Here is a 27,334-nt window from a genome sequence, read left to right on the forward strand (position 1 = left end):
TTTATTAGGGAGCGCTCCCGGGCGAGGTTCACTGGTCCGAGAGAAAGGGGGCCAGAGAAGTCGCGCCGGGGCGAGGGTTGGGCAAGATTTTATAGGGGAAGAAGGGAAAGGGGTGTGGTGAATCTGGGAGAGCGCAGGGTATTCCTTATTTGGTGGTCTTTTCGGGTATCCTGGGGGACCGTTAGTCCCGCCCCTTGAAAGGCGGGAAGGCTGGGCTGGTTTCAAAGTCCCCAGGTTAGTTTCTGGAACTGGGTGGTCCGGAATGTCTCCAGGGCAGTTTCTGGAACTGGGTGGTCTGGAGAATTTCGTTCTGATGCAACCGGTGAATCTGATTGTGTTCCCCTGCCTCGGGCCAGTTGGCCTTACAGCTTCAAACTCTGATTCTCTACAAATTCCTCTTCCCATTGCCAGACCCCCAGGTTGGGAAGCCTGACTTGGGGCTCAGAACCTTCACTCCAGTGGGTGGACTTCTGTGGTATAAGTGTTCTCCAGTCTGTGAGTCACCCACCCAGCAGTTATGGGATTTGATTTTGCTGTGATTGTGCCCCTCCTACCGTCTCATTGTGGCTTCTCCTTTGTCTTTGGATGTGAGGGTATCTTTTTTGATGAGTTCCAGTGTCTTCCTGTTGATGATTGTCCAGCAGCTAGTTATGATTCTGGTGTTCTCACAAGAGGGAGTGAGAGCATGTCCTTCTACTCCGCCATCTTGGTTCACAGTTTCTTAAAATTTTTTTTTTTTAAGTGAATTTTTTTAAGGTCGTTTTACTTTTCTGCTTTCATTTTAATGTTTAAAGAAAGCCTAAGCATTAAATAACAGTTCAAACAGCATCATATGTTTATTATTTTAAATATTATTGAGTAATGACAAGTAACTTCTAATGTTCATCTCTTGTGTTTTGGCTATTAATAACACTTTCTGCCCCTCCTCTATGTTTTTAAATTTGACACGTTTTGTTCTTTGATCTTACCATATTCCTCTTCCTTTATAATTATTTCACTGAAAACATTTAGAAGAAAATAGCCAAGTGTTAAATCTTTAGTGAGAGAAGGATTGAAAGATGTTTTTCTTTTTTTTCTTTTTTTTTTTTTTTTGCCGTACGCGGGCCTCTCACTGCTGTGGCCTCTCCCGCTGCGGAGCACAGGCTCCAGACGCGCTGGCCCAGCGGCCATGGCTCACGGGCCCTGCCGCTCCACGGCACGTGGGATCCTCCCGGACTGGGGCACGAACCCATGTCCCCTGCATCGGCAGGTGGACCCCCAACCACTGCGCCACCAGGGAAGCCCTGAAACATGTTTTAAAGTAGAATATCTACTCTATCTGTAAGTGGAAATGTTTAGTTGAAATTTGGTATAAGTCTATAAAGGGACAGTTCTTCCTGTAGGTGAGATTTTTTTTTTTTTTTTTTTTTTTTTTTTTGCGGTACGCGGGCCTCTCACTGTTGTGGCCTCTCCCGTTGCGGAGCACAGGCTCCGGACGCGCAGGCTCAACGGCCATGGCTCACGGGCCCAGCCGCTCCGCGGCATGTGGGATCCTCCCGGACCGGGGAACGAACCCGTGTCCCCTGCATCGGCAGGCGGACTCTCAACCACTGCGCCACCAGGGAAGCCCTGTAGGTGAGATATTTAAGTCTCAAGTCCACAAGGTTGAAAAGTAACAGAAATCATATCATTAATGAATGTTTAAGCTGTGAAATAAAGGAAAGCTAGAATTTTAACAACAGTGTGTTTTTTAAAAGGGCAACTTGAAAATACAAAACTTGAAATGTAGAATGAGCAGCTTTCCAGAATCCTAAATTTATTTTCCTAAAGGTTAGTTGTGGAAGTTTCTTGGCTATCGGAACATTTAACATGCTTAACTATAGCTTTAGTTCACATCAGGAGAAAGGATGGTAAAAGGATTTCTCAAGTTGATCCTTTGTGTAGACCATCTTTATGACCATCTAAACTCACTATGTGTTTTTGGATATATTCTTTCATATGCCTAAAAAAGCTGTATGTTTTTCTTTTCAACCTTATTATTTGAATGTCTTAGGATATAGTAGAATAAAACATATATGAGTTATATACATAGTACATATATTTGCTTATAATAATCTGAAATTATTTTATCATTACACATGTATTTGTTTTTCTAAGTCTTCTTTGTTATTAATCACCAGAGTTATGTCATAAAAACCTAAAGCTCTATAGGGACAAATCCTTACATCCTTCTTTCTGACTCTTAAATGGTACCAGAGAATTCTTTTTTTTTTTTTTTTTTTTTTAATGGTATGCGGCCCTCTCACTGCCACGGCCTCTCCCGTTGCGGAGCACAGGCTCCGGACACGCCGGCCCAGTGGCCGTGGCTCACGGGCCCAGCCGCTCCGCGGCATATGGGATCTTCCCAGACCAGGGCACGAACCCACATCCCCTGCATCGGCAGGCGGACTCCCAACCACTGTGCCACCAGGGAAGCCCGAGAATTCATTTTTTAAGGTTAGGATAGGGTCGTAAAAATAACTACCATTATTAAACATCTATAGTTGCTTGGATTGTGCCAAGGCATTAAAATGTATTATCTCATTTATCTCACAACAACCCTTGAAATGGAAGTATCAATATCCGCCACTACAAAGTGGGAATTCAGGCTGAGAAAGCTTAGTAGCCTGGCCGATATAGACTCCTAAAAGTGCAATGCCGGCAGGCAAGTCTTGAAACTAGCATTCAGACTCCGATTTGAGTCTAGACCAAGCTTTAAAACTCTCTTGTTGGGCTTCCCTGGTGGCGCAGTGGTTGAGAGTCCGCCTGCCGATGCAGGGGACACGGGTTCATGCCCCGGTCCTGGAAGATCCCACATGCCGCGGAGTGGCTGGGCCCGTGAGCCATGGCCCCTGGGCCTGCGTCCGGAGCCTGTGCTCTGCAACGGGAGAGGCCAGAACAGTGAGAGGCCTGCGTACAAAAACAAACAAACAAACAAAAAAACTCTCTTGTACCACAACACAAATACATCTTTCTTTCTTTACTTAAGTAGTATTGTTTTGTGATTTACTTACCCACTTTACAATATAACATAGAGATCTATATTTGCTATTTTAATACATGCATAGTATACTTACGTATCATAGTTTACTTCTCTATTCTTAATGGATAGTGTCTTAGTCCATTCGGGCTACTGTAACAAAATGCCCTAAACTGGGTGACTTATAAACAAGAGCAATTTATTTCTCACAGTTCTGGAGGCTGGCAAGTCCAAGATCAAGGCGTCAGCAGATTAGGTATTTGGTGAGAGCCCCTTTCTTGGTTCATAGATGGCTGTCTTTATTCTGTGAGCTCACAGTGTAGAAGGGGCAAGGGGGCCTTCTCAAGCATCTCTTATAAGGGCACAAATCCCATTCATGAGTGCTCTGCCCTCATAACCTAATCAGCTGCCAAAGACTCCGGCCACCTGGGGCATTAGGTTTCAACGTATGAATTGGTGGGCGGAGGGTACGAACATTCAGATGGTAGCAGATGTTTAGATGGTTTAGTGATTTAATTTAGAAATAACAGGGATTTAGCCTTGAATTCGCACATGTGAGTTATAAGTCTTAGGGTTTACTTCCTTAACATGTATTTAATTTAGTATGTTTCCAAGGTGCTCTTTCGTGAAAATGAGATCAGTGTTTTTTTAGACTGTCTTCATTTAAGAATTCTTACTTGTTTGTCTTGACAGCAGCTGTGAAGTTATAATTAATTTACTAAGTAGAATTTTATATTCCAAATGCACACACACACACACCTATAGATGTATATATCATAATATTTTATGATTGAACAAATTGATTATATAATGGTGATATATTGGTAATTTGTATAGTTCTGAAATGTGAACTTTAGTAGAACATGTCACTAGACCTTGCAACCACAAGTTTGAATCAGTGTTTTCCTTGTTCTCTATATGTTAAAAGAAAATTAAAGTATTATATAAGGGAATTATTGCGATACCTTGGTAATATATAGGCTTACAAACTACTGTGATAACAAAATTATAGGCAAACAATACTAGTAAGTATTCCTTTTAAAAGGTACATTGTTAGGGCATTTTCTAATAATAACTATTATCTGATGGTTTCTGGGCATGACATATAGAATCCCAATATAAATGTCAAATGTTATAAATTGTGAAAAAGTGGATTGGCATTTAATTAGATTGCAGACCATTTGAAACAATAATAAGGATGACATTTAAGGGGAGGTTTCAGCTTCTGAGCAGATCAGTAGCTGTGTATGATGAGGTCAGTAGCTCTAGACGACAGTAGGGTTTTTTAAAAGCTTTGTAAATATACACTTTATTCTTTGTATAATTAACAAGTAGTTTAGAGACTTGACATTCTTATAATGGAAGAAAACCTGCATGTGTGATATTTAAATGATGATATAGAAACATAGGAGTTTAACTTTTTTAGTTTTAAAAGGATTGTTTAATGCAGGTTTAAATGTCGTCTACTTGGATACTGCTCCATATAATATCATATGGTAATAGCCTGTGTTATTAACATTCAAGTAGAAGATTTTTAAAAAAATATGAAATCACTTGGAAGAGTTTTTATGTTAGGCGCAAGCAGAGGAAACGTATCGGTAGATTCTCTTGAACCAAACGCACTTTAGCTGTAATACAAATACACTGATCCTTTGGGTTACCTACCCTCTTGATTCTTCAGACAGCTTTCCACTCTTTGCTACCTCTCTTCTTATGTTGGTGTATTTTAGGATCACTCCTTCTTTTCATTAAGACAGCTCTCTGACTTGCTTCCCAGACTCATAAGAGCTTGATTTTCTGGGGGCTGTGTCAGGTCAGTAGTAAGTAGTCATGCTGTCTAAGATTCAGTAGGCCATAGTGAAGACAGAGAGAAATGTCAAATAATGGTGTTGTAATTAGCAAATATTTTCAGCAGAAATTTAAAAATGCAGTCGTCAGTTAAAGTCTGCTCAAAAGTCTGTTTAACTGTTGCCACAAAATTGTTGTATAATAGCTACAAAATCTGAGTTGCATGCAATAAGCATTTATTGCTTATACGTCTTGGGGCCTGTGAGGGGCAGCTAGGTGACTTTGCTGACTTTGGCTGGGTTTACTCCACACTAGGCTAGCTGCTGATCTAGGCTGGCTTTAACCATAGTTAATACTCTGTTCTTCATGTCTCTAATCCTGCAGCAGGCTATTCTGAGCTTGGTTTCACAGTGAAGGCAGAGGCACGAGAGAGAAAATAGCCCCGTAAGTGTGGCTCACCAAAGCAACCCAGCCACAGTGCGATACTAAATAGCAAAAGATATGGCTGCAGAAAGAGATGAAGGATTGGGGCCGATTATGCCATCTATCACAAAGCCAAGTTGGGAACTTGACAACAGAAAAAAAGAGTTAATGAGCTTTTGTTTTTAATTCCCAATGGCCTAATCTCCCTTCTTGAATCCTAATAGTGTGTATTAAATTTTTAAAATATTTGTTTGTATTGGGATATAATTGACACATAACATTATATTAGTTTCAGGTGCACAGCCTAACTTTTTTTTTTCTTGTGATGAGAACTTTTAAGATTTTCTCTTTTAGCAACTTTCAGTATACGGTATTGTTAGCTGTAGTCCTCCTGCTGTACATTACATCCCTGGACTTACTGTCTTATAACTGGAAGTTTGTACCTTTTCACCATCTTCACCCATTTCTCCCACCCCTTACCCCTCACCTCTAGCAGCCACCAATCTGTTCTCTTGTATCTATGAGTTTGTTTTGTTTTGTTTTTTAGATTCTACATATAAGTGAAATCAAAGGCTTTTGTTTTCCTCTATCTGACTTATTTTACTTAGTATAATGCCCTCAAGGTCCATCCATGTTGTCACAAATGGCAGGATTTCTTTCTTTTTTTGTAGCTGAATAATATTCCATTATACATATACACCACATTTTCTTTATCCATTCATTTGCCATGGACCCTTAGGTTGTTTCCACATCTTGGCTAGTGTAAATAATGCTTCAGTGAACATAGGGGTGCATATATCTTTTCCAGATAGTGATTGCATTTTCTTCAGATTGCTGAATCATACGGTAGTTCTGTTTTTAATTTCTTGAGGAACCTCCATACTGTTTTCCACAGTGGCTGTAGCAGTTTACATTCTCACCACCAGTGCACAGGGTTCCCTTTTCTCCACATCCTCTCCAGTACTTGTTATTTCTTATCTTTTTCTTACCAGCCATTTTAACAGGTGTGAAGTGATGCCTCTTTATGGTTTTGATTTGCATTTCTCTGATGATTAGTGATGTTGAGCACTTTTTTATGTACCTGTTTGCCATCTGGGTATCTTCTTTGAAAAATGTCTTTTCAGATCCTCTGCCCATCTTTCAGTCAGACTGGTTTTTGGCTGTTGAGTTGTATGGATACATGATTTGCAAATATTTACTCCTAAGTGTGTATGAAATTTTTATGGCATATGACTATCAGCTTCATAGCCCAAAGAAGATAGAAATTCATTACTATGATAATTTACTTAATGATTTTAATTAATGTTAATTTACTTTTAAAAATTATGAGCCTTTTTCTGTATGGCCTTATTTGATGACATATATTTATTCCCTTATCATATATTGTATTCTCGAATCTTTGTTGTCCTAAACTTGTTTACGTTACCACAAGCATATAATATTAATTTTTCCCCTCTCCTATTTTTCCTTATGTCTTTCATTACAAAATATACTTTCATTTATGTCTTCCTTTATTTCAGAATGTGAACAAATAAAACAAATAGAATTTTCCATGTCAACTCCAGAAAGTACAAGAAGTAATAAGAGACTTGAAAAGAAACTGGGCATTTGGATCAGGCCCCCATGAGTTTTCACTGCCATGTTAGCACTTTGATACCATGAGGGTTTTTTAAATATATAATTCAGCTTTTCTAGGTGTTGCCATTGACAGGATTAATCTGAATTACCTGGTCCATTTTTACCGGGATTGGAAGTGATCTTAAAACTATAGAGCTTTTATATCTTTTCAAGCATCTTAGTGATCAAGAAGGTATAATCTTATCCCTGTTTCAAGGTATAGGAATATAATTTAATTCTCTAATGTATACTTCAAATTATACTATTTTAAAGTATGTTTCTGGGAGAGAAAGTTGTCAGCATTTAGTCAGGGTTAGGCTGTGATTCACTCAGAGTACCCTATTCCCTAGTATACAAATACTTATAATGTCATACAAATACTTATAATGACAAAGATATAGCTACACTTACAAATAAGATAGAAAGAAAACCTATATTTACCTCCTAGGGCTGCCATAGGTATCAGCCTAGCGTGACACGAGGCAAGATGGCCTTGCAAATGGAACCAAAGCCAAAACACGCTCAGGGATTGGCTCTTGCAATATCCAGTGTGATGGGATCTCTGAGCCACCAGCATTAGACGTGATTTTAAATTGCAGAGCTGTGGTGGTAGTGGTCGGGAGGGAGGCATGGTTGAAAGGGCAACTATAAAACCCCCAGACAACAGGGACAAATGGAGTACCCATAGAGGAAGACAGTTTTCACAGAGGAGCCTCTGAGAGCTTTCAAGGTACTAGGCTAGTTCTCATATTTCTTCTGAATTTTATGACATAGTTGTAACTTCAAGCTGCTGAAAAGCTGAAAATGTATTGCTGTCTACCTGTAGCTTGTGTGCTCCTGCTCTCTCTTATCAGCAGAAAAACAGCAGTCTTAATTTGAAAAAAATGACAAAACAAACAAAAAGACACTTTCTTTTAAAAGTTAGGATGCAAACTAAAATTCAGTGCATTTGAGTATAAAGAACTCATTTGCATCTTAGAAATTACTGATTGTCTTTTCCCTTTACTATATCAAGCACATAGCAGCTAACTTTTGGGCAGCCAACTTTTACTAAACTCACTAGTATGAACTTGTGCCAATTTAGATTATTTTCTGAGACATACCTAAAAAAATGGTACATATGGAAAGTGTGATAGGGCTACAGAAAATGTTTCTCCTTTGTGGACAGCCTTTTTAAAAAATCAGTTTTCAATGTCTTAGGGTAGGAATTGCTAATCTAGGAGTTCTGTGAAGGGTTTTCAGGGGATCTGTGAACCCCAGGAAATTACAAAATGTTATTTTATATGAGTTTTTTCTGGAAAAATGTTGTAACAGGTTTCAAAGAGGTCTGTGACCCCTCCCCTCAAAGTAACCGAAAAATATCTGGAAAATCTCTCAAATATTTGGAAATTAAATAACATACTTTCAAATAATCTCTGGGTCAAAAGGGAAATATAAAAATATATTTTGAATTAAATAAACATGAGAATATACCATATCAAACTTCCTGGGATGCAGTTAATTTAGGGAAATACATAGCATTAAATGCTTATATGGGGGGCAAAAAAAAAAGATCCCAAATTACTGTTCAAATATTCCACCTCAAGAAACTAGGGCAAAAGAAGACAAATTAAATCCATAGCAGTTTAATTTTCTTTTTAAATTTTCTTTATAATTTTTTTGGCTGAGTTGGGTCTTCGTTGCTGCACGCGAGCTTTCTCTAGTTGCGGTGAGCGGGGGCTACTCTTTGTTGCAGTGCACAGGCTTCTCATTGTGGTGGCTTCTCTTGTTGTGGAGAGCGGGCTCTAGGCACGCGGGTTCAGTAGTTGTGGCATGTGGGCTCAGGCAGTTGGGGCTCGGGGGCTCTAGAGCACAGGCTCAGTAGTTGTGGCGCACAGGCTTAGTTGCTCCGTGACATGTGGGATCTTCCCAGACCAGGGCTTGAACCTGTGTCCCCTGCATCAGCAGGCGGATTCTTTTTTTTCCCCCTAATTTAATTAATTATTTAAGTAATTAATTTATGGCTGCGTTGGGTCTTTGTTGCGGTGCGCGGGCTTCTCACTGTGGTGGCTTCTCTTGTTGCAGAGCACGGCCGCTAGGCACGTGGGCTTCAGTAGTTGTGGCACGCGGGCTTGGTAGTTTGACTCGCAGGCTCTAGAGCTCAGGCTCAATATTTGTGGCGCACGGGCTTAGTTGCTCGTGGAATGTGGGATCTTCCCAGACCAGGGCTAAAACCCATGTCCTCTGCATTGGCAGGCAAATTCTTAAGCACTGTGCCACCAGGGAAGCCACCCCCGCCCCCCGCCCCGCCGTAGCAGTTAACAGAAGGAAATAATAAAGATGAGAGCAGAAATCAAAGAGTTGAAAACAAAACCAATAGAGAAAAATCAATGAAAGCAAAAGCCTGTTCTAGAATTACATGTGACTTCTGTAAAATCAATGTACATGTAGGGGAAGAAAGACTTTCCCTCCACCCTTCTAGGTTTGATGGCTGGGTCTATGAAATAAACTGACAATAGGCAAGTTAACAGGAGAAAAAGAATACAGATTTATTAATTTTTTAATATTGTGTACATGCATTAGGGCATCACAGTATAAAAAAAGTGAATTCCCAAAAAGGGATGAAATTTGAGAGCTTCTACACCCACATAATAAGGAACATATTCCCCATGTTGTACAATATATCCTTGTAGATTATTTTATACGTTAGAGTTTGTACCTCCTAATCCCCTATGCCTATCTTGCCCCTCACCCCCACTGGTAACCATTTATTTGTTCTCTGTATCTGTTAGTCTGCTTCTTTCTTGTTACATTCACTAGTTTGTTATATTTTTTTAGATTCCACGTATAAATTATATCATACAGTATTTGTCTTTGATTTATTTCACTTAGCATATAGATGTTTCATTTCTGTTAATTCAAAACGTATATAAACCCTATCTTTGCCAAGAATCCTATTTAGTTGGGAAATCTAATTTCTAACTGTAATCATTCTAATAACCTTAAAAGAGTAACAGTAATGACAAGGAATATTGCACTCCGGGGAGTTTAGATCCTCTTCCTTCCTTTCTTAAGCGTACAAATAAAATGCTTCAAGAAAATATTAATAGTTTGGAGTTTAGTTACAAATCAGTGAGAGAAATACTTTGTCGTCTTGTGAAGATTTCTGTGTGCTCATTTGGAAAAGTCTCAAGGTATATTATTAGGCTAGAAAAAGAAGGTGAAAATACTACATTTAGTAGTCCCACCTGTAAATAAGATAGATATATAAAATAAATGCTGTTTTATAAAGGCTTTTCTATTTCCTTTTCCTTTTTTAAACAGAAGACCACAAGAAAGTGTTAGTGTATGACCTTGGAGGATTGGACTAAGGATGTGCAGGGAGAACTTTTGTTTTTCAGTTTATACTTTCCAGTTAGCTCTGTTTCACTTTTTACGATACGCACGTTTTTAACAGAAGAAAGAATTTAATTAGCAGCCAAAGGGATTGATCACAATCAGTGGGGCTGAGGAGGCAGGTGCAAGTGGCTTCAAAGCCAACAGAAGTCTGGTAGATGTTTGAAGCAGTTTTAGTTGCAGACTTTGGTTATATCACGGGGAAGTGGCACCTTCTGCCCAGGGCCTCTAGTTCTAAGCACTCTGCCTTTTCAGTCTTGCTTATATGCCCGGATTCCTGGATACTGGGAGACTAGAGACTGACTAAATGCTCTGGCTTTCCTAGAATTCCTGTGAGCCCATCTAATATCCTTGAAACTCTAACCTCAACTCTAGATCATGCCAGCCCTTGCAGGATGTAGTGAGGGCTTTGGCCTTCACTCTCAGTGAGAGGGAAGCCGTTTCATGGTTGAACACCGAAGGAGGAAATCTAACTCTAAAGGAAGGATTGAAATGCAAAAAGGAATAGTAAGCACAAACAATTGGTAAATATGTAGGTAATTCTAAGCCTTAGTCTCATAAAATAAGAAATAATAGTGACTAGTTTGGGACATGCAAACAAAAACACCCCCTAAAATACAAGTCCACATCAAAGCTTACAATGAGGAAAGGATAATGAATTTGAAACCATTCTAAAATGCTTGTGTTATTCAGGAGGACTGTAAAGCCATAGATTCTTTGACTTAAGTTGAGTATGAATTTTAACAATTTAATTATGCCACTGAAAGAAGAGAAATAGAATGTATAAATTCTAAGTTAATTGATGGGGAAAGGTACCGGTTCAGTAAAAAGTTGAAAAGTAAACAGAATAAAAAGAAGCAAAAAAAAAAATCATATAAAAAGTTCATAGTAAGATGGATTCCAAATATATCATTGATCACAGTAAATGTAAATAGACTAAACTGGCCAGTGACATTTCTCAAGTTGGATAGAACTAATAATTAAATTTAGTTTTGTGTGATGTACCTAGAACCTAAGGACATATAAAGAATGACAGTAAAAGACTGGAGAAAAAATATTTCAGGCAAATAGTAATTAGACAAAAGCTGATATAACTATATTAACAGCAGGCAAAATAGACTCTAAAGCAAAAAGCATTATTAGGGGTTGGGGAGAGGGTGGTCATAAAACGAGAACAAGAACAATTTACTAGGAGGGTATAAGAATTATGATACACCTTACGACACAGCCTCAGACTAATAAGACAAAGTGGATGGAATTTCACAGAGAAATTGACAAATCCACTCGCAGAATGGGAAGTTATGGGGTTAAGGAGGTCAATCAGGCCACCGCAGAATGGCAGAGCTACTTCCTTAAGACTTCTCAAGACGCAGGAAGGAAGAGATATGGGGATGTATGTATATGTATAGCTGACTCATTTTGTGATATAGCAGAAACTAACACACCGTTGTAAAGCAATTATACTCCAATAAAGATGTTAAAAAAAGAAAAAGACTTCTCAGACAGTCATAGTCATTTGTGGCAAACACAAACATAGAATGACATCACCAGATTTTGCAAAATAAATTTGTAGTTTAGATAATCATTGCTCTCAATCAGGTAATTAACCTTTTTTTTCTGGTTTGACATTATAAACAATGCTATTAAGATTAATATTTAGAGAGAGGCTCATTAGCTTGGTGCTCAATAATACATTGGGTTGGCCAAAAAGTTCGTTCAGGTTTTTCCATCAGATGTTACAGAAAAACCCAAAGGAACTTTTTGGCCAACCAATAATTTTATATTATTAAGACTAGTTAAATTGAAAGTTACCTTTAGACTATATATAAAGAACTTCTTTGCTATGAAAATTAATAATGCATACAAGATTATAGGTTTAATTGCATTAGAATTTATATCTCAAAAACTGTGAAAGTACTAGTCTATATACAAATGTATAAACTACTAATTATTTTTTAAAAATTTTTGACTAGCTTAGGCCTTAATAGTGGGATTCTGAGATTTTAGTTTGTCTGTATCCCTAAGGGTAATAAACTTATTTCTTTTGGAAATTCTGTGGTTTGAAATTCAATGTGTATGAAACCTAAATTACCTTGAATCAAAGGGGTCTTATTCTCTATAATATATGTATATGAAAAGAGTTTTCTTGTTGATTAGTAAATTAGTCTTAGTATTCATTATTGGAAAATGGAAAAGGTCAGTATACCTGACAACGAACCGTTTTCTCTTCTTCAAAGAATTAATATACAGACTTATGATTCTAAGTTAAATTAACAAGGCCGGTGTTTTAGGAGCCAGTGATCAGTCATGGGTAGGTGGAAACTCCATCTGTTGTTCAAAAGCGTAAGGTTCTTTGAAGAAAAAAAAAAGTAAAAACTCCAAGTGATCCATTCCTAGCAAATTGTGTTTGCCTTCCCTACCCACTGTAGTTATCAAATCCCATGTGCCGGTTGGAGTTTTTGACATAAAGGACAGGAGCTTGGGAAAAGATATAGAGGAGGTTGATGAGAAAGGTAGGTTGATGAGAAAGGTAGGTTGATGAAAGGGTCTTCTAACAGTAATACAGGGTGTCTCAGCAATACAGCTTTGAATTACAAAGCTATATTTGATTCCTGTGTGCTGGTTTTACTCACCTCTTGTCTGTAAACAAGATTTGATTTCAAGCTTTTTAGTTATATGTTAATTGTCCAAAAGGGAACCCATCTCAAGTTGTCATCTCTTTGATATTAGATCTGTGTGAAGGTTTAGTCTGATGTCAAGATGTAGCATTACCATTGAATCTATTCTGTAGTTGAATGTACCTGTCCTTATTTTCAGTTAGACAAATATGTAGTAACACCTCTTTTTTTAATCAAGTAGTCAAATATTTGACAAACTCAACTGTCTGAAATATAAATAAGAACCAGAAAAGAACTAAAAACATCCTTTGAACTTCTAGAATTGATGTCGCAGTGTCCATGCACTAAAATATAAACTTAATTTATGGGGAAGTCTCCTAGCTTGCATGTGGTTAGTCCTCTAGCTTCCCACTTCGCAGCAAGTTAGACCAAGATGAGGGGAGATAAGATCAAAAAGGGGAAACTGACACCTTAAGAATAAGATTAGGATTCTTGAAATCATCAAAATTTAAAGGAAAAGGAAAAGGAAACACAAAATTTCAAGAGATATGGTAACCTAAAGCTGTTTAATGAGTGAAGGGGCAAGCAGCCATATATACCCTACGAAGCTCTGATAGAATTTCTTTTAAAATAAAGATGTGTAATAGCACAAAAACACCACTCACTAGTGAACACATACAAAGGTTAAGTAGAATTTGACTTCTTAAGGTATAAGTTCAGTGTGTCTTATTTATGAAACCAGAAAAGTATTGACATACAGTGTAGCGAGATTTTCATAAAAATATTTTCTGATAGTTTTAGCACCTAAGAAAATTAATTTTATTTGTCAGGGAAGTTTAGTTAGGTTGACATGCCAGGAAAATGAAGAATTGCTGTGTAAACCTGTGGATTTGTCCCCTGCTATATAGATTTGCAGAAACATGCCTATGTCTGAATTTCAAATGCAATTCAATTTCTAATGTATTACAAACTGTATTTAGTGTCAGGGATGTTAGATAGCAATTTAATTGTGAATGTGTGTGTGTATATATTTTTAATGCGATTAATTGGCATGTTATAATAAGCTAAGTGATATTTAATTATAATTCTTTTATTCTTTACTCTAAACCAGGTAATCTATGATGAAAGCATTTGATAAGTAAATATAAATAAAAATTATTTTAATCTGTGTCACAGATTAGTAGATCAAAAGAGATTATCTTTTCCAGAAATCTTCTTTTGGGGAAGTAAACAGTAACCAAAGCAGTTTATTTTCTTATATTATCTTAAATCTTTCAGGGATGGAATTGTACATCTTTCATTTTTATAATGGAGGAAATTATCTTGTATAACACTTTCTAAGTGTATTCTACAAATGAACCTTTTAGATTGTATGGAATTCTACAGTGCTTTTTAGTAGTATTCTGGTAATTTTGCACGTTATGTAATGCTTCATACTATTTTTTAATATTTTTGCTTTATTTCTTTCCAGTTTTTTTTCTGAGACAAAACTGCTGCACAGACAAATCTGCTTTTTTTTTGTTTGTTTTTTTACAGTTAACACTATACCGTAAGCACCTCCCATTGTTGTTTGTTCCAGCATGTGAATTGTTTCATATACCCTACTATTCTCTTATTCTTAGACATGTAGTATTTTCCAATTTCTCTGTTTTATAAATAACATTATCCTTGTGCATATAGCTTTACTATTTTCTTAGGATACATTTCTGATAGCGGGCTATGAAAGGATACAGCAGTTTTGAGGCTCTTGGAATATATTGCTTATCAGCGTCTCTTGACCTAGAAAGCATTTAGGTGAACCATAGAATACCCTTAGAATCATTGGCCCAGATGTCCAGGAAAACTCATATGACATCACTCAGGGATTACAAATAGATTTCATCTCCTGTGTCTAAGAGATTTGTAGTCGCTACCTGGAGCACTGTGTTACGAGGCCATAACAGGGCCACAGTTGATTACTGATGTCTTCTGTGTGTGGGGGTGGGGGTGGGGGGTGCAATTGGAGAGTTAGCTATTTGCCCTTTATACACTCCATTAGAATAAAAACATTAATAATACTTTGCCGTTTGCGTGTAATTTTTTTTTTGCTGTGAACTCCAAAATTGGATAAAAAGCATGCATTAGGTCAAAAGAATTTGTTGTAATATAAATATGACATTACCTTTTAAAATTTGGTAGTTGTAATCCAAATACACTCACCACTTTCAGAAAAATAAGCATAGATACAACCATAACTGAAGGTTGATCAGAGCTTATTTCAAAGTTTTTGTTAAAATATCTGATTTAATATAAAAATGTTTTGACTTGTTTTTATTCAGGAAGCATTGTAGATTAGTATACATTTCGCATTGTTCTGTTTTAAACCTATGAAATTCTAATACATAGGTTTTTCCTCATTTGTTTTACATACGATTGCAAGAAATGTTTAGAAGAATTGTGACCAAATCCATATAAAAAGGAGTTATCCTGTACCGTTGACATTTCTTAGCAGTAATGGAAATTACGGATAAATAGAACACTAGTGGTATTTCCATAATATCTGGAAAGTAACTTAACCGTATGTAACTCATAACTAATCCGTAATATATTTTCTTGTTCTTTTTAGACATTCTTCTAAATCACCAACTTTATAATTTCCCCAAAAGTAATTTTCAGTAGATTATCTGAATAGAAATTTAAAGCTCTCATCCAACTCATCTCTTGAATCGTCAGTTTTATTTCTTTTACTTGTAGCCCTCAGCTGTGATGTTAGGGCGATCTTGGGGTCATTTCATCTACAAATTAAAAATTATATAAAAACATTCTTCATGTTAACAGTATAACTTATCATCGTTTCAGGACTTTAATCTCAGTTGTTTCTCATGCATTGAATTCACACAGAGTTCCTAGTGAGCAGATGTACAGAATTAGAATTTGTGAAAAATACTTTCTTCAGATAATTAAACTTAAAAAGGAATAGTAAGTCTTGTTGTTTGCACATAGGAACCATTTTAATTATTAAGGATTCCTTTAGCCTTGGGAGTCCCTTTCTTTTCGTGTGTGTGTGTGTGTGTGTTTGAAAACTCAAATGCTGCTCTTTTGCTTTCTGACGTCTTTCCAGGCTACATTATTAAATAGTGTAGCATGATGCACCAGTATGTACATTTCTCATAGTTTAGAATATTGAATCTCTTACTGCTTTTACCTTTCTAGTTCCCTAGTTCCTAATGCTTCACAGCCAAAACTGTGTTTTTGCACCTCCATACAATTTTATTCGTCTCAAATAATGTGAACTTTGAAAAAGCAGCAATGAGGAACCATTATTCTGGCCCTTCAGTTATTCAACAGTTACCTAATGAGCATCTTCTACTTGCTGAATGTACACGTGAATTCGTGAAAAGTAAGTTTTAAGGAGATCAGATGAAGGAAATAGCTTGAAAAAGTAAAAGTTAAAATGGCTGAAGATGGCTGGAGGCTTCTGAAATAGAGAATGCCTACTCTGGACAAGATGCTTTCTTACCATAAGCAAAAAGGAGCCAAAATAATTTAGTCTGTACCTCTAGATAGTTTCAGTGGCTTTTGTTTCCAGTTCCTCAGCCCTAGTCTGTGCCTGTAGTCCCTCACCAGTACTGAGTGAGGTAGAGCTTGGAGGAGTGGATTGTAGGGGAAAGGACTAAGCAAAGGATAAGTGAGAAGAAAATGAGAACCAGACATAGAATTGTCTGGAGATAAAAATGGTAATGCCTTGGGACTTTCCTGGTGGTCCAGTGGTTAAGACTCTGCGCTTCCACTGCAGGGGGTACAGTTTCCATCCTTGGTTGGGGAATTAAGATCCCGCAAGCCGCGTAGCCAAAAAAAAAGGTAGTGCCTTACATTGCTAAGGCATTTTACAGTTTACAAAGCATACTTTGGTCTTGACTATATTGTTAGTTTCCTGTTGCAGATAAAGAAATCGAAGCCACAGTTGCTCAGCAAGTGGTAGAGAAAAGCTAGATTCCCAAGTCTAGTGTTCATTTTATTGCAGACATTCTAGGAACAATAGGAGAATGGGTAAAACAAACTCAGATAAATTCATACAATGGAATATCACACAGCAATAAAAAGGAACAAACATGGGTGAAAACCAGTAACATTATGCTGAGTGGAAAAAGCTTTACATTCATATACCCAAAAAAACTTTATGTAAAGATATAGAATAGATTAAACTAATCAGTGAGATGAAGTCAGTGGTAACAAATACAGTGATGTCTTCAGGTTATTTTGAGATGCATCAAAAATATAAAATGGGGACTTCCCTGGTGGCGCAGTGGTTGAGAATCCACCTGCCAATGCAGGGGACGTGGGTTCGACCCCTGGTCTGGGAAGATCCCACATGCTGCAGAGCAGCTAAGCCCGTGCACCACAATTACTGAGCCTGAGCTCTAGAGCCTGTGAGCCACAACTACTAAGCCCACCTGCCACAACTAGTGAAGCCCCCGTGCCTAGAGCCCGTGCTCCGCAACAGGAGAAGCCACTGCAATGAGAAGCTCGTGCACCGCAATGAAAAGTAGCCCCTGCTCACCACAACTAGAGAAAGCCCGCGCGCAGCAATGAAGACCCAACACAGCCAAAAATAAATAAATAAAATAAATTTATATTAAAAAAATAAAATGGATAGAGGGATGGATAACATAAGCAAGTGTTATAAAATGTTGTAGGATCTACGTGGTCAGTATGTGGGTGTTCACTGTGCAAGTCTTTAAGTGTTCATAATAAAATGTTAGAAAAAATAAATTGTACCTTACTTTTAGTGGTTTTGAAAATATGTGTGAGCAAAAATAAAAATTTTTTCCCAAGAAGAACACAGCAGGAGGCAGCAGGAGCTGGTAAAAGACTGAATAATATGTGAAATACTGTCTTTGGAACTCGTTAAAAATATCTTTCCATATTGTCTGTGAATGTAGCCCCACTTAAAAGCCAAGACTTATCAAACCAGAAGAGTGGGGTTGAGTGGGAAGTGGGATGGAGGACCTTTCTGGAGTGATGTGGTTAGCATTACACAAGTTAAGCAGTTTACCAGATCTCAATGAATTGTACACTAAATGTCTGCATTTCATCACATATAAATTTTACCTTAAAAGTAAAAAAAAAAAAAAAAAGGAAGTAAATATTGAATTCCAGTTAATTATACACATGCTTAACTGTTTTGGGGTTAAGTATACTGATCTCTAAAACTTATTTTGAAATGAATCAAAAATATAAAATGAGTTGAAGATAGGTGATAGGTATGTGATATAAAACAAATTGTAGAGTGTTAATCGTGAAGTCTAGGTTATCACTATATGGGAATTCACTATATAGTTTTTATAACTTGAAGGGGAAGAAGACAAGGAACTAAGTAAGAGTCCAGGTATTGAAGCAATCATCTATATAAATATTGAATTGATTAAGAGTTTTTACAGGAGTAAGTAGCAGTGAACACACCTAGGGCCCAGATCTTGGTCTCTAATACCACTTCCCACTAAAAGAAACCAGAACTTTTTGGAAACATGGCAGATGCCAGATAAAAGTATTGTTAACAATGTAAATTTATGAAGTCGATGACTGAACTGAGGTTTCGTAAAAGAGTAGCGCTATGCTTAGGAAATATCCACTGAAATGGGACAAAGGGCCATAATGTATGTATGATTCAGAAAAAAATATATGCATATACATGTGTGTGTGTGTGAAAGAGAAGGAAAGACTATGAATAATAAAGCAAATGAGATCAAATGTTAGCAATAGGTAAATCTGAGTAAAGCATAAATGGGTGTTCCTTGCACTATTTTTATTTTTGTAACATTTTGTAAGTTTGAAATTATTTTCCCCAAAAAGTTTATGACAGGAGTGGTGCTGGAGAGAAACAGGGTGATCCACTTAGCTGAGGTGTTGGACTGATTCTATTCTGTGCTGTCAGGCCAAGATAAGCAGCATATTATTTTTGTTTCCAATCTTCTAGTGTTATATTTTCACTTTGATGTTTAAATTTTGTCCTTTGGTTTTGGCACAGTGATATTTCATTTTTAGTTCTTTTATATTATCATTGTTTTGCTCCTGTAACTATAGTATTTTCTTCATTGAACTTTGTAGATTTATTTAACTGAGCCATCTAATCTTAACCTTAGTTTTCACTAGGCTCTCAAGGTATTCATTGATAACCCTTGTAGTGTGGGAATTTTTGTTTTTATACTTTTTAAAAACCAGCTTTATTAAAATATAATTCACCCATTTCAAGTGTAGAAATCATTGTTTTTTAGTATATTCACAATCAACTTTAGAACATTTCATCACCCCAAAAAGAAACCTCCTACCCATTAGCAATCACTCCCCATTTACCCCTCTTCCAATTACTAATCTACTTTTTGTCTCTGTGGATTTGCTTATTCTGGATATTTCATGTAAATGTAATCATTTAATATGTGGCCTTTTGTAAGTGGCTTCCTTTTACTTGCAAGGTACTTCCATGTTGTAGCATGTATCAGAACTTCATTCCTTTCTTTTTGCTGAGGAACATTGCATTGTATGGATATACTACATCTTATTTTTATTTATCCATCCATCAGTTGGTTGACATTTGGGTTGTTTCCATTTTGAGGCTGTTATGCTATGGAATATTGCTTCTGTGAATAGTTGTATACATGTTTTTATTTTTTTTGTGTATACATCTAAGAGTCGAATTGCTGGGTGTATTTTCACTCTGTTTACCTTTAAGGAACTGCCAGGCTGTTTTCCAGAGTGTCTACTCCATTTTAAAATCCCACCAGCAATGCGCAAGAGTTCCAGTTACTCTACATCATGGCCAACATTTGTTATTATCTGTCTTTTTTTCTTATAGCATCCTGATAGGTGTAAAATAGGCCTTTCTATACTTTTAAACCCTAAAACTATGATCAATTATTATCAATAAAATAACCTCCATCCTTTTCTAGCAGTGAGCCTGTCTCTTTATTAAATATGGAATACATAAAATAAGTGGAAATAAGATAGCATCAGAAAGGTTCTTTTCCCATTTCTTTGTTATCACTTCAAAATTATTTGGAGAGAATCTCAAGAGAAGAGAGATTGATTTTTAAAAATTGTACAGCTAGAACTCATGGTTTCTAAATGCCTATTATAGACAGGTACATATTTAGCATCTAACCCCTGAGTCTACGATAACCATTGATGCCACTGACCATTGCCACTGTAGTCTCCAAAGTGGCTTCAGGAGCTTTTCCCCACCCTCACCATAGCTCGGAGCCCATCATCTGCTGTCTCCTGGGAGCTCAGAGCTTCTATTAGTATTAGTTTACCACATTATAGATTAAACTGGGCTATATGGGCTCGTCTGAGGTCTAACCATTGATTTTTAACATAGTTTCTACAGGAAAAATACAGCTTTTTTTTTTTTCAGCCTACTAACTTACAAATGACCATTTAGGACACAACCTGATTGTAATTTGGTAACTATCTGTCCATGAGGAAAGGCAAAATAAGCTGGAGTTATTTAACCTAATGTCAGAAAACTTTATGTTGACTTAAAGCCATCATCATGGATTATAACTTCAATGAAGGATTATTCTCTTTATTTTAAATGCAGTTTTTTATGTTTTTAAATTGTATTTTGTTGCCGTAAGTAGGAATTGATAAAGTGGGAATTTAATTTTGAAAATTTATGTGTGTGTATCAAAGGAGAGTAGAAAGAAAAACAGTATTTCTTTCTCTCATATTTTATTTTTGTCACTGTAACAAAGGGAAGTTGCTCTTATTTTCACCTCTCCCGTAAAAGGCCAATTTTTCATGTTTGAGATGTGCATCCATATGTATAGTTACTTGCCTCATGTTTTATTTTCCTGATAAGTTTAATTGACCTTTAAATACTAATTGTTATAGAGGATTGGATTAAAACCTGATTAATATGAGAATCATTTGTAGGTGGATTTTTTTCTTAAATGGAACTATAATAGTTTTAGATTAATTCAGTAAAAATTCCATGTCCTTTTCCCTAAAATGCATTAGTACCACTCCTACTGATCATCCATACATGGTATAATCCTAAGCAACTTCCTTTTTAATCTACGAAAAAATGAGTGTAATACCCTCTTTTTACCACTCATTTCATTAGGCTATTATGATGGCTGTCAAATGTACATAGGATGTAGGTTTACTTTTATTCCTTCCTCCCTCCCTTCCTTCTTTTTTCTTTCCTTCTCTGCTTTCTTTTTTTGGATGGCTTATTTCTCAGGTTTTTAATAGAAAAACTGTTGGCAGAAGGTATTCCCTAGAAATACTATGCTGATGTATCAAAATAACAGCACATCCTGGGCTTTTAGGTTGCACTTACCTCAGGAGTCGACCAGCTATGAAGTACTGATGAAGGATGTTCTTGCTATGCAAGACTAATTAGGCTTCCAGGTCCATGGTGTTAAATCTACAGAGGTACCTGGCTATGCCTAAAGTCCAAAGCTTGACCTGAATATTTCCAATTAACATTTTCTCTTTCAGGGGACCATGAACTTCCCCCCAGTAAATATGAACTGTCATTTTGGTAATTTCTTTTTGTGTTGAATTCTTACAGCTCTCCACCCAAGGAGATGCAAGTCAGGTGATTGGACCTCTTACCGAAGGGCAGAGAAGAAATGTGGCAGTAGTGAATTCACTATATAAGTTGCACCAATCGGTAACAAAGGTAACCTTTATTTTAATTAAGTTCTTTTGACTTAATTTCAAGTTCTTCTTGCCTTAAATTTAGACAATAATGAGTTATTATTTAATTTTTTGCAGAAGAATACAATGAAAATGTGATTGTAAAGTAAGCTGAGGCATGAACTTTTTTCTAAACAGTCTGATCCTGGCCTCTGTTGTTTGTATGACTTTTTGTCTGTACAGTTAGTTTAAAACACATGAACTGTAGATCCTCAAGGTTGCTTGGTATAGTTAAGTTTATTGAACAGATGATTTAAAGGTAAATTACTTGTGTTTTATACCCATTAAACCACATAATTTGGTATCATATGGGTGGTAGTAAATTATAGCAAATCTAGTAAGAACTCGTAAGCCCTCTAATATGTCAGAAAGGTTCTACCTTTGTACAAAAAAGTGGGGGAGGAGATGCATTAAAAACAGTGAACTCGTATGTTATAATCATTGAAGACTATTTATGAGTAAAAAATATTTTTTTTGCTATTGATCTAATACTTGTTTAAAAAGTGACTGAATTTTAACTTGTTTGCCTTTATATATTATGTCTAAGATGAACTGTAAACATAATTATTAGGAAAGCAACACTTTCAACCCCTTCTTTGATTCTTGAGTTGCTTGTGTTTACTCTCTATTAATGATTTTCAAAATATTTGGTAAGTAGAGAGATAGTTAGAAGACCTGAAAAAGCCAAAGGTTAGATGATGTTCTTAAAACCTTGACCTCTAATATGAACTTTTATATGCTAGATTGTATTTTAGAATAATTATAAGTGACAGTTTTTCATTTACTTAAATTTTTTAACAAGTCCTTTTATCAATTAGGGGTTTCCAAAATTTGTATTTTGCACACTCAACAAAATATATTTAAAGGGTTATTAACAGGTAAATCTCAGAAAAATAAATAACAAAAGTAAATGAAAAGAATATATGATATAGTTTCCATTTCCTTTAATTATTACTCTAAAGAACCAAAAGCAATGCAAAGTTGTATTTATTTAGCCTGATTTAAATGTCTTTATTGATCATTTCAGAATTTTCATAATGTTGGTATTGATTTGTAAAAAGGGAAACATTTGACATTTACTTGTTAAACATTATAGTCAGCCTACAAAGGGTGATTTTTTTTTAAGAAATAAGTAAATATGACTTTAAACTGACTTTTTCAAGTTAAAACTTTATAATTAAGGAAAGCTAGCTATTAGAATTCTTAATGTTTCAGTTATTTGAAGTAGATATTTGCCTTATACAGGAAAACATTTTTAAACCTATCCTAACTACTAAACACTAATGGATTTTTAAAACATGTATGAGATACTACTCTAAAGTAATGATAATATTTTATATGTGGCTTGTGGAAACAGTTTTATCATGTGATGATCAAAATTAGTATTTATAAAAATAAATAACTTAAGCAAAACTATAACTGGATTTGTTCTAGGTGGTTTCCAGTCAGAGCTCATTCCCACCAGCAGCTGAGCAAACTATAATTTCAGCCCTAAAGGTAAAAGAATGTAATTTAATCTTTGACTCTATAGATTAGAATAGGTTTTAGAATTATTTGTTTGGATGAGTGGGAGATGTCACATTTTAAAAATAATTCAGAATCTTCTCCATATGCCAAAGTAGCATGTTGATGATTATCCTAAAGAGAGAGGCTACATGTGTGTTTATATTTTTCTAGAATTTAAAAATAGACCCTGTTGGTGTCTACAGACTGTGTTGCATTTATGATAATTGTATCATAAGCAAGAGAAGCAAAAGAGTTATAAGTATGCACTGTGTCTCAGGGCAGTGCAGCCCAGTATTATCCCAGTAAAGCAGTGGTTCTCCACCAGGGCGATTTTTGTCGCCTATGGGACATTTAACAATATCTGGAAACATTTTTGATTGTCATGACTTGGAGTGGGGTGCTCCTGGCATCTAGCGCCAGGAATCCTGTCAAGCATCCTGCAGTGTACAAGCCAGCTCCCCACAGCACAGAATTATCAGGCCCAAAAATGTCAGTTATGCCAAGGCCTGGAAACTCTACTAAGGCCACATAGTAAAATAAAGACTCTGGAGCTCAACTGCCTGTGTATGAATCCCATCTCTACTATTTAACGAGCTGTATGACCTCAGACAAGTTAATAAGTTTTCTCTTGCCTTAGTTTCTGCATCTATTGATATAAAATGGTACAGTATACCTACATAAAGGTAGTAAATGTCAACTGTTAGATTGAATTTAGATCACTTGGGTAGAGTTAAGAGAGAGAAAGAGGGAAGGAGGAAGAGAGATGGTCTACTACCAGTAAACTCCAAGGAGAAATATTCAGAGAGTAAAGAGGATACAAAGAAAGAACAATCATTGAGGAAGAAAATTGGGAGAGGACAGTGTCACAAGTCCTGAAGGAGAAGGGAAATTCCGAGGTCAAGTGCTGTCCATGGGTGACATGGATGGGGATTTAAGGCTGCAAAACTTAAGGACACTAAATTCATATATGAGGTAGGAGGAGACAGTCTGTTTTCCTCCAACATAGAAAAAGTACGCTTGGATGTTTTCTCCGAATCCTTTTCTTTTTCCCAATGTACTTATCTCATTATGATGAAGTAGTATTAGAGCTGCCATAATAAAAATATTTGTTTTTAGTAAGAGTTGTCCAGTTTATTGATAATCAAAAAATACTGTAAAATCGGGCCAATAAGACAAACCAAAAGGTTTGTTTTATTCTTGCTTCCAGGCAGGGAATACATGTAGTCTTTTTTTTTTCAATATGTAGTTACTCATTTGTCTTTATCTTCTGGCCATAGCTGTCAAACATTTTTTGATCACTACCCAAGATAAGTAACATGTTACATTGTACCCCATACATACTATCTAATCATTTATAAATATATACACATATATAATTGTATATATATAGAATATGCACTTATACACGTGGTTTGAGAAAGTCCATTCTGTAGGTTAAGAGAGAGTTGCCTACACTTTGCCTGATGATGAAAGTCTCCTGGACAAGTCAAAAATAGAAGTTCTTCAGACACTGTAATTCATTGTTGGGTAGACTTTCTGTATCTGTATTTTTAACTTACAATAAAAGTTATTCTTCGTATTAGTCACTTTAGGCTGGGGGTTGAGGCCAGTGCAGGGGAAATTGCCCTCATCTTGAGCTGTGGCCTTCACTCTGAGGTTTGCTCACCAGGACTGGTGTCTGATGTTGCTGGGCACCGCAGTTTGCTGAGGCTTCGCCAGTTTTGCCTTTGAGAACTGGTTAAGAGACGACTACCGGTCTGTTCACGGCCCTCCTCCTGCAGTGACCCTGTCAATTAGAGACCGAATTTCTTATGTTAACAGACCTCAGTGAAACAGTTTTGGCCTTGCTTTTTAATTAAATTTCATTAAAAATCTTTATGGCATAATAAGTGAAGAACAAACAGAATCCTCTGACTCAAAGAAAAAAAAGAGAATCTTGAATTTTCATAAAATTGTAGGAAACTTACTGCATCACTTTGAATTAGGATGTTACAATGCATAAGTGCAACCCAAGAACCAAAAATCTGTATGCTTTTATTATTTGATGGAAAAAATATTAAACATACTTTTTTACTTACTAAAAAATATAGGTAGACACATAATAGTCTCCTCTACCTTGTTGAGATTTTATCCAAAATTAAATGTTACATTAGGTTCAAAGTTCATCATCTCATATTACAAGCATTATCTCCTATGTCATGGATGACATAATTAATATTAATGATTTTACATTTAGAGTCATTTCATTATAACCACCTCAGCTATAAGTAGCATTTAAACACCTTAGCCCAATAATTCTGATCCATTTGTTACTGAGATCATCTTGTGCAGATAGTATATTACAAAGTTTATATATGACAGTTCTCCCTTATTGTATGGGTTTGATGTTCTATATACGGGAATATTCTGCATTGTTGAGGCTTCAGTATTTTTGTAATCTTTGCTATTTTAGGCAAGCACTTCCCTGCTTTGTAAAGAGCTTATGAAATATAATCTAGTATCCTTTCTCAGTTTCCTGTGGTAGTTATTAATCCTCTACCCATCCTTTACATGAAGGCATTCCCCACAATGCTCTCTTCTCTGTTTTATATTTTCCATTAAGTGGGGAACCTCACCCGGCTGTAAAGTTCTCTGTGTACACCATCATATCATAATACAGATAGAGGCAGTTTTATTTCTTCCTTTCTCGTCTTGATGCCTGTTTTCCATGCCTTGTTTCACCTGCTAGGACCTCCAGTACTGTGTTGCCTAGAGCAGGTGAGAGTGGACTTGTCTACTTGTTCTGACCTGGGGGAAAGCACTCAGTGTTTATTTTACTACTTAAAGGAGGCTATTTTAAACAAGTTCTTTTCTATTCCTGGTTTACTGAGACTTTTTAAAATTGTAAATGGTGGTGTTTCATCAAATAGCTTTTTCTGTATAAAATGATCATACAGTTTTACCTCTTTATTCTGTTAATAAAATACAGCAATTTATTTTCAAATATCAAACCAACATTGATCATGATGTATTAGCCTTTTTATGTATTCTTGGATTTGATTTACTTAATTTTTGTTAAAGTGGTCATAAGGATATTGGTATATAGTTTTCTCTTTTGTAATTCTTTGTCTGGTTTTAGAAATGTTTCCTCCTTTTCTATGTTCTGAAAGAATCTGTGTAGAATTTGTATTGTTTTCTCCTTAAATGCTTAGTAGAATTCACCAGTGAAGCCATCTGGGCCTGTAGTTTTTTTGTAGGATGTTTATAACTACAAATTTAATTTATTTAATAGATGCAGGACTATTCAGGTTATCTTTTTTCTGGAGTGAGCTTTGATACTTTGTGACTTAAGGTACTTGTCTATTCATCTAAGTTATCTAATTTGTCAGAATAATGTACATAATATTCTTTAACTTTCCATTTAATGTCTATAGGACCTATAGTGATAACCTCTTCTTCATTTTTTATACTGATGATTTGTGTTCTCTTTTTTTTTCTTTATCAGTCTAGCTGTGGGTTTATCAATTTCATTGCTCTTTTCAGAGAACCAACTTTTGGCTTTATTAATTTTCTCTGCTGTTTGTCTTTCTATTTCACTGATTTCTGCTTTTGTCTTTTTTTTTTACTTATTTTGGATTTTCTTTGCCTTTTTTTGTTTGTTTTTTTGAGACCCTATACCATTGATTTTTAGACCCCTGCCCCCCCAAAAAATTTAAAGTTGTAAATTTCCCTCCAATTTTCTTACGTTACACTTTTATCTTCATTCAGTTTGAAATATTTTCTGTTTCCTTTGTGATTTCTTCTTTGAGTCATGGTTTTTTCTTTTAATTTCTAATTTTTTGTGGTATTTCTAGATATCTTATTGTTTTCTTTTTTTTTTTTGCGATACGTGGGCCTCTCACTGTTGTGACCTCTCCCGTTGGGGAGCACAGGCTCCGGACACGCAGGCTCAGCGACCATGGCTCATGGGCCCAGCCGCTCTGCGGCACGTGGGATCTTCCCGGACCAGGGCACAAACCTGTGTCCCTTGCATCGGCAAGTGGACTCTCAACCACTGCGCCACCAGGGAAGCCCTGTTTTCTTTTTTTTAATCACTCTTTTATTGAAGTATAGTTGATTTACAGTGTTGTGATATTAATTTCTAATTTAATTCTCTTACCATCAGAAAACATATTCTGTATGATTTCAGTCCTTTTAAATGTATTGAGTATTATGGTCTAGCATGTGGTCTGTCTTGATGAATGAACCATGTGTACTTGACAAAAACATATAATCTTCAGTTGTTTAGTATCATTCTGTAAATATCAGTTAAGGTGTAGTGATGTGTTCAGATTTTATATGCCTCTAC

General features: G+C 36.2%; 1 protein-coding gene across 2 annotated transcripts in view; it reads left to right on the top strand.

Annotated features, from left to right (window-relative positions):
- Positions 1 to 27,334, top strand: part of COG5 (component of oligomeric golgi complex 5) — a 283,839-nt gene that overhangs the window by 223,552 nt on the left and 32,953 nt on the right. For both annotated transcript variants that reach the window (XM_060020256.2, XM_060020255.1), the window contains exons 15-16: positions 21,374 to 21,484; positions 22,936 to 22,998. In XM_060020256.2, the coding sequence (XP_059876239.1) occupies positions 21,374 to 21,484; positions 22,936 to 22,998 (174 nt within the window). The remainder of the gene's footprint in view (positions 1 to 21,373; positions 21,485 to 22,935; positions 22,999 to 27,334) is intronic.

Source organism: Delphinus delphis, chromosome 9, assembly GCF_949987515.2.
Source record: "Delphinus delphis chromosome 9, mDelDel1.2, whole genome shotgun sequence".
Classification (NCBI taxonomy): Eukaryota; Metazoa; Chordata; class Mammalia; order Artiodactyla; family Delphinidae; genus Delphinus; species Delphinus delphis.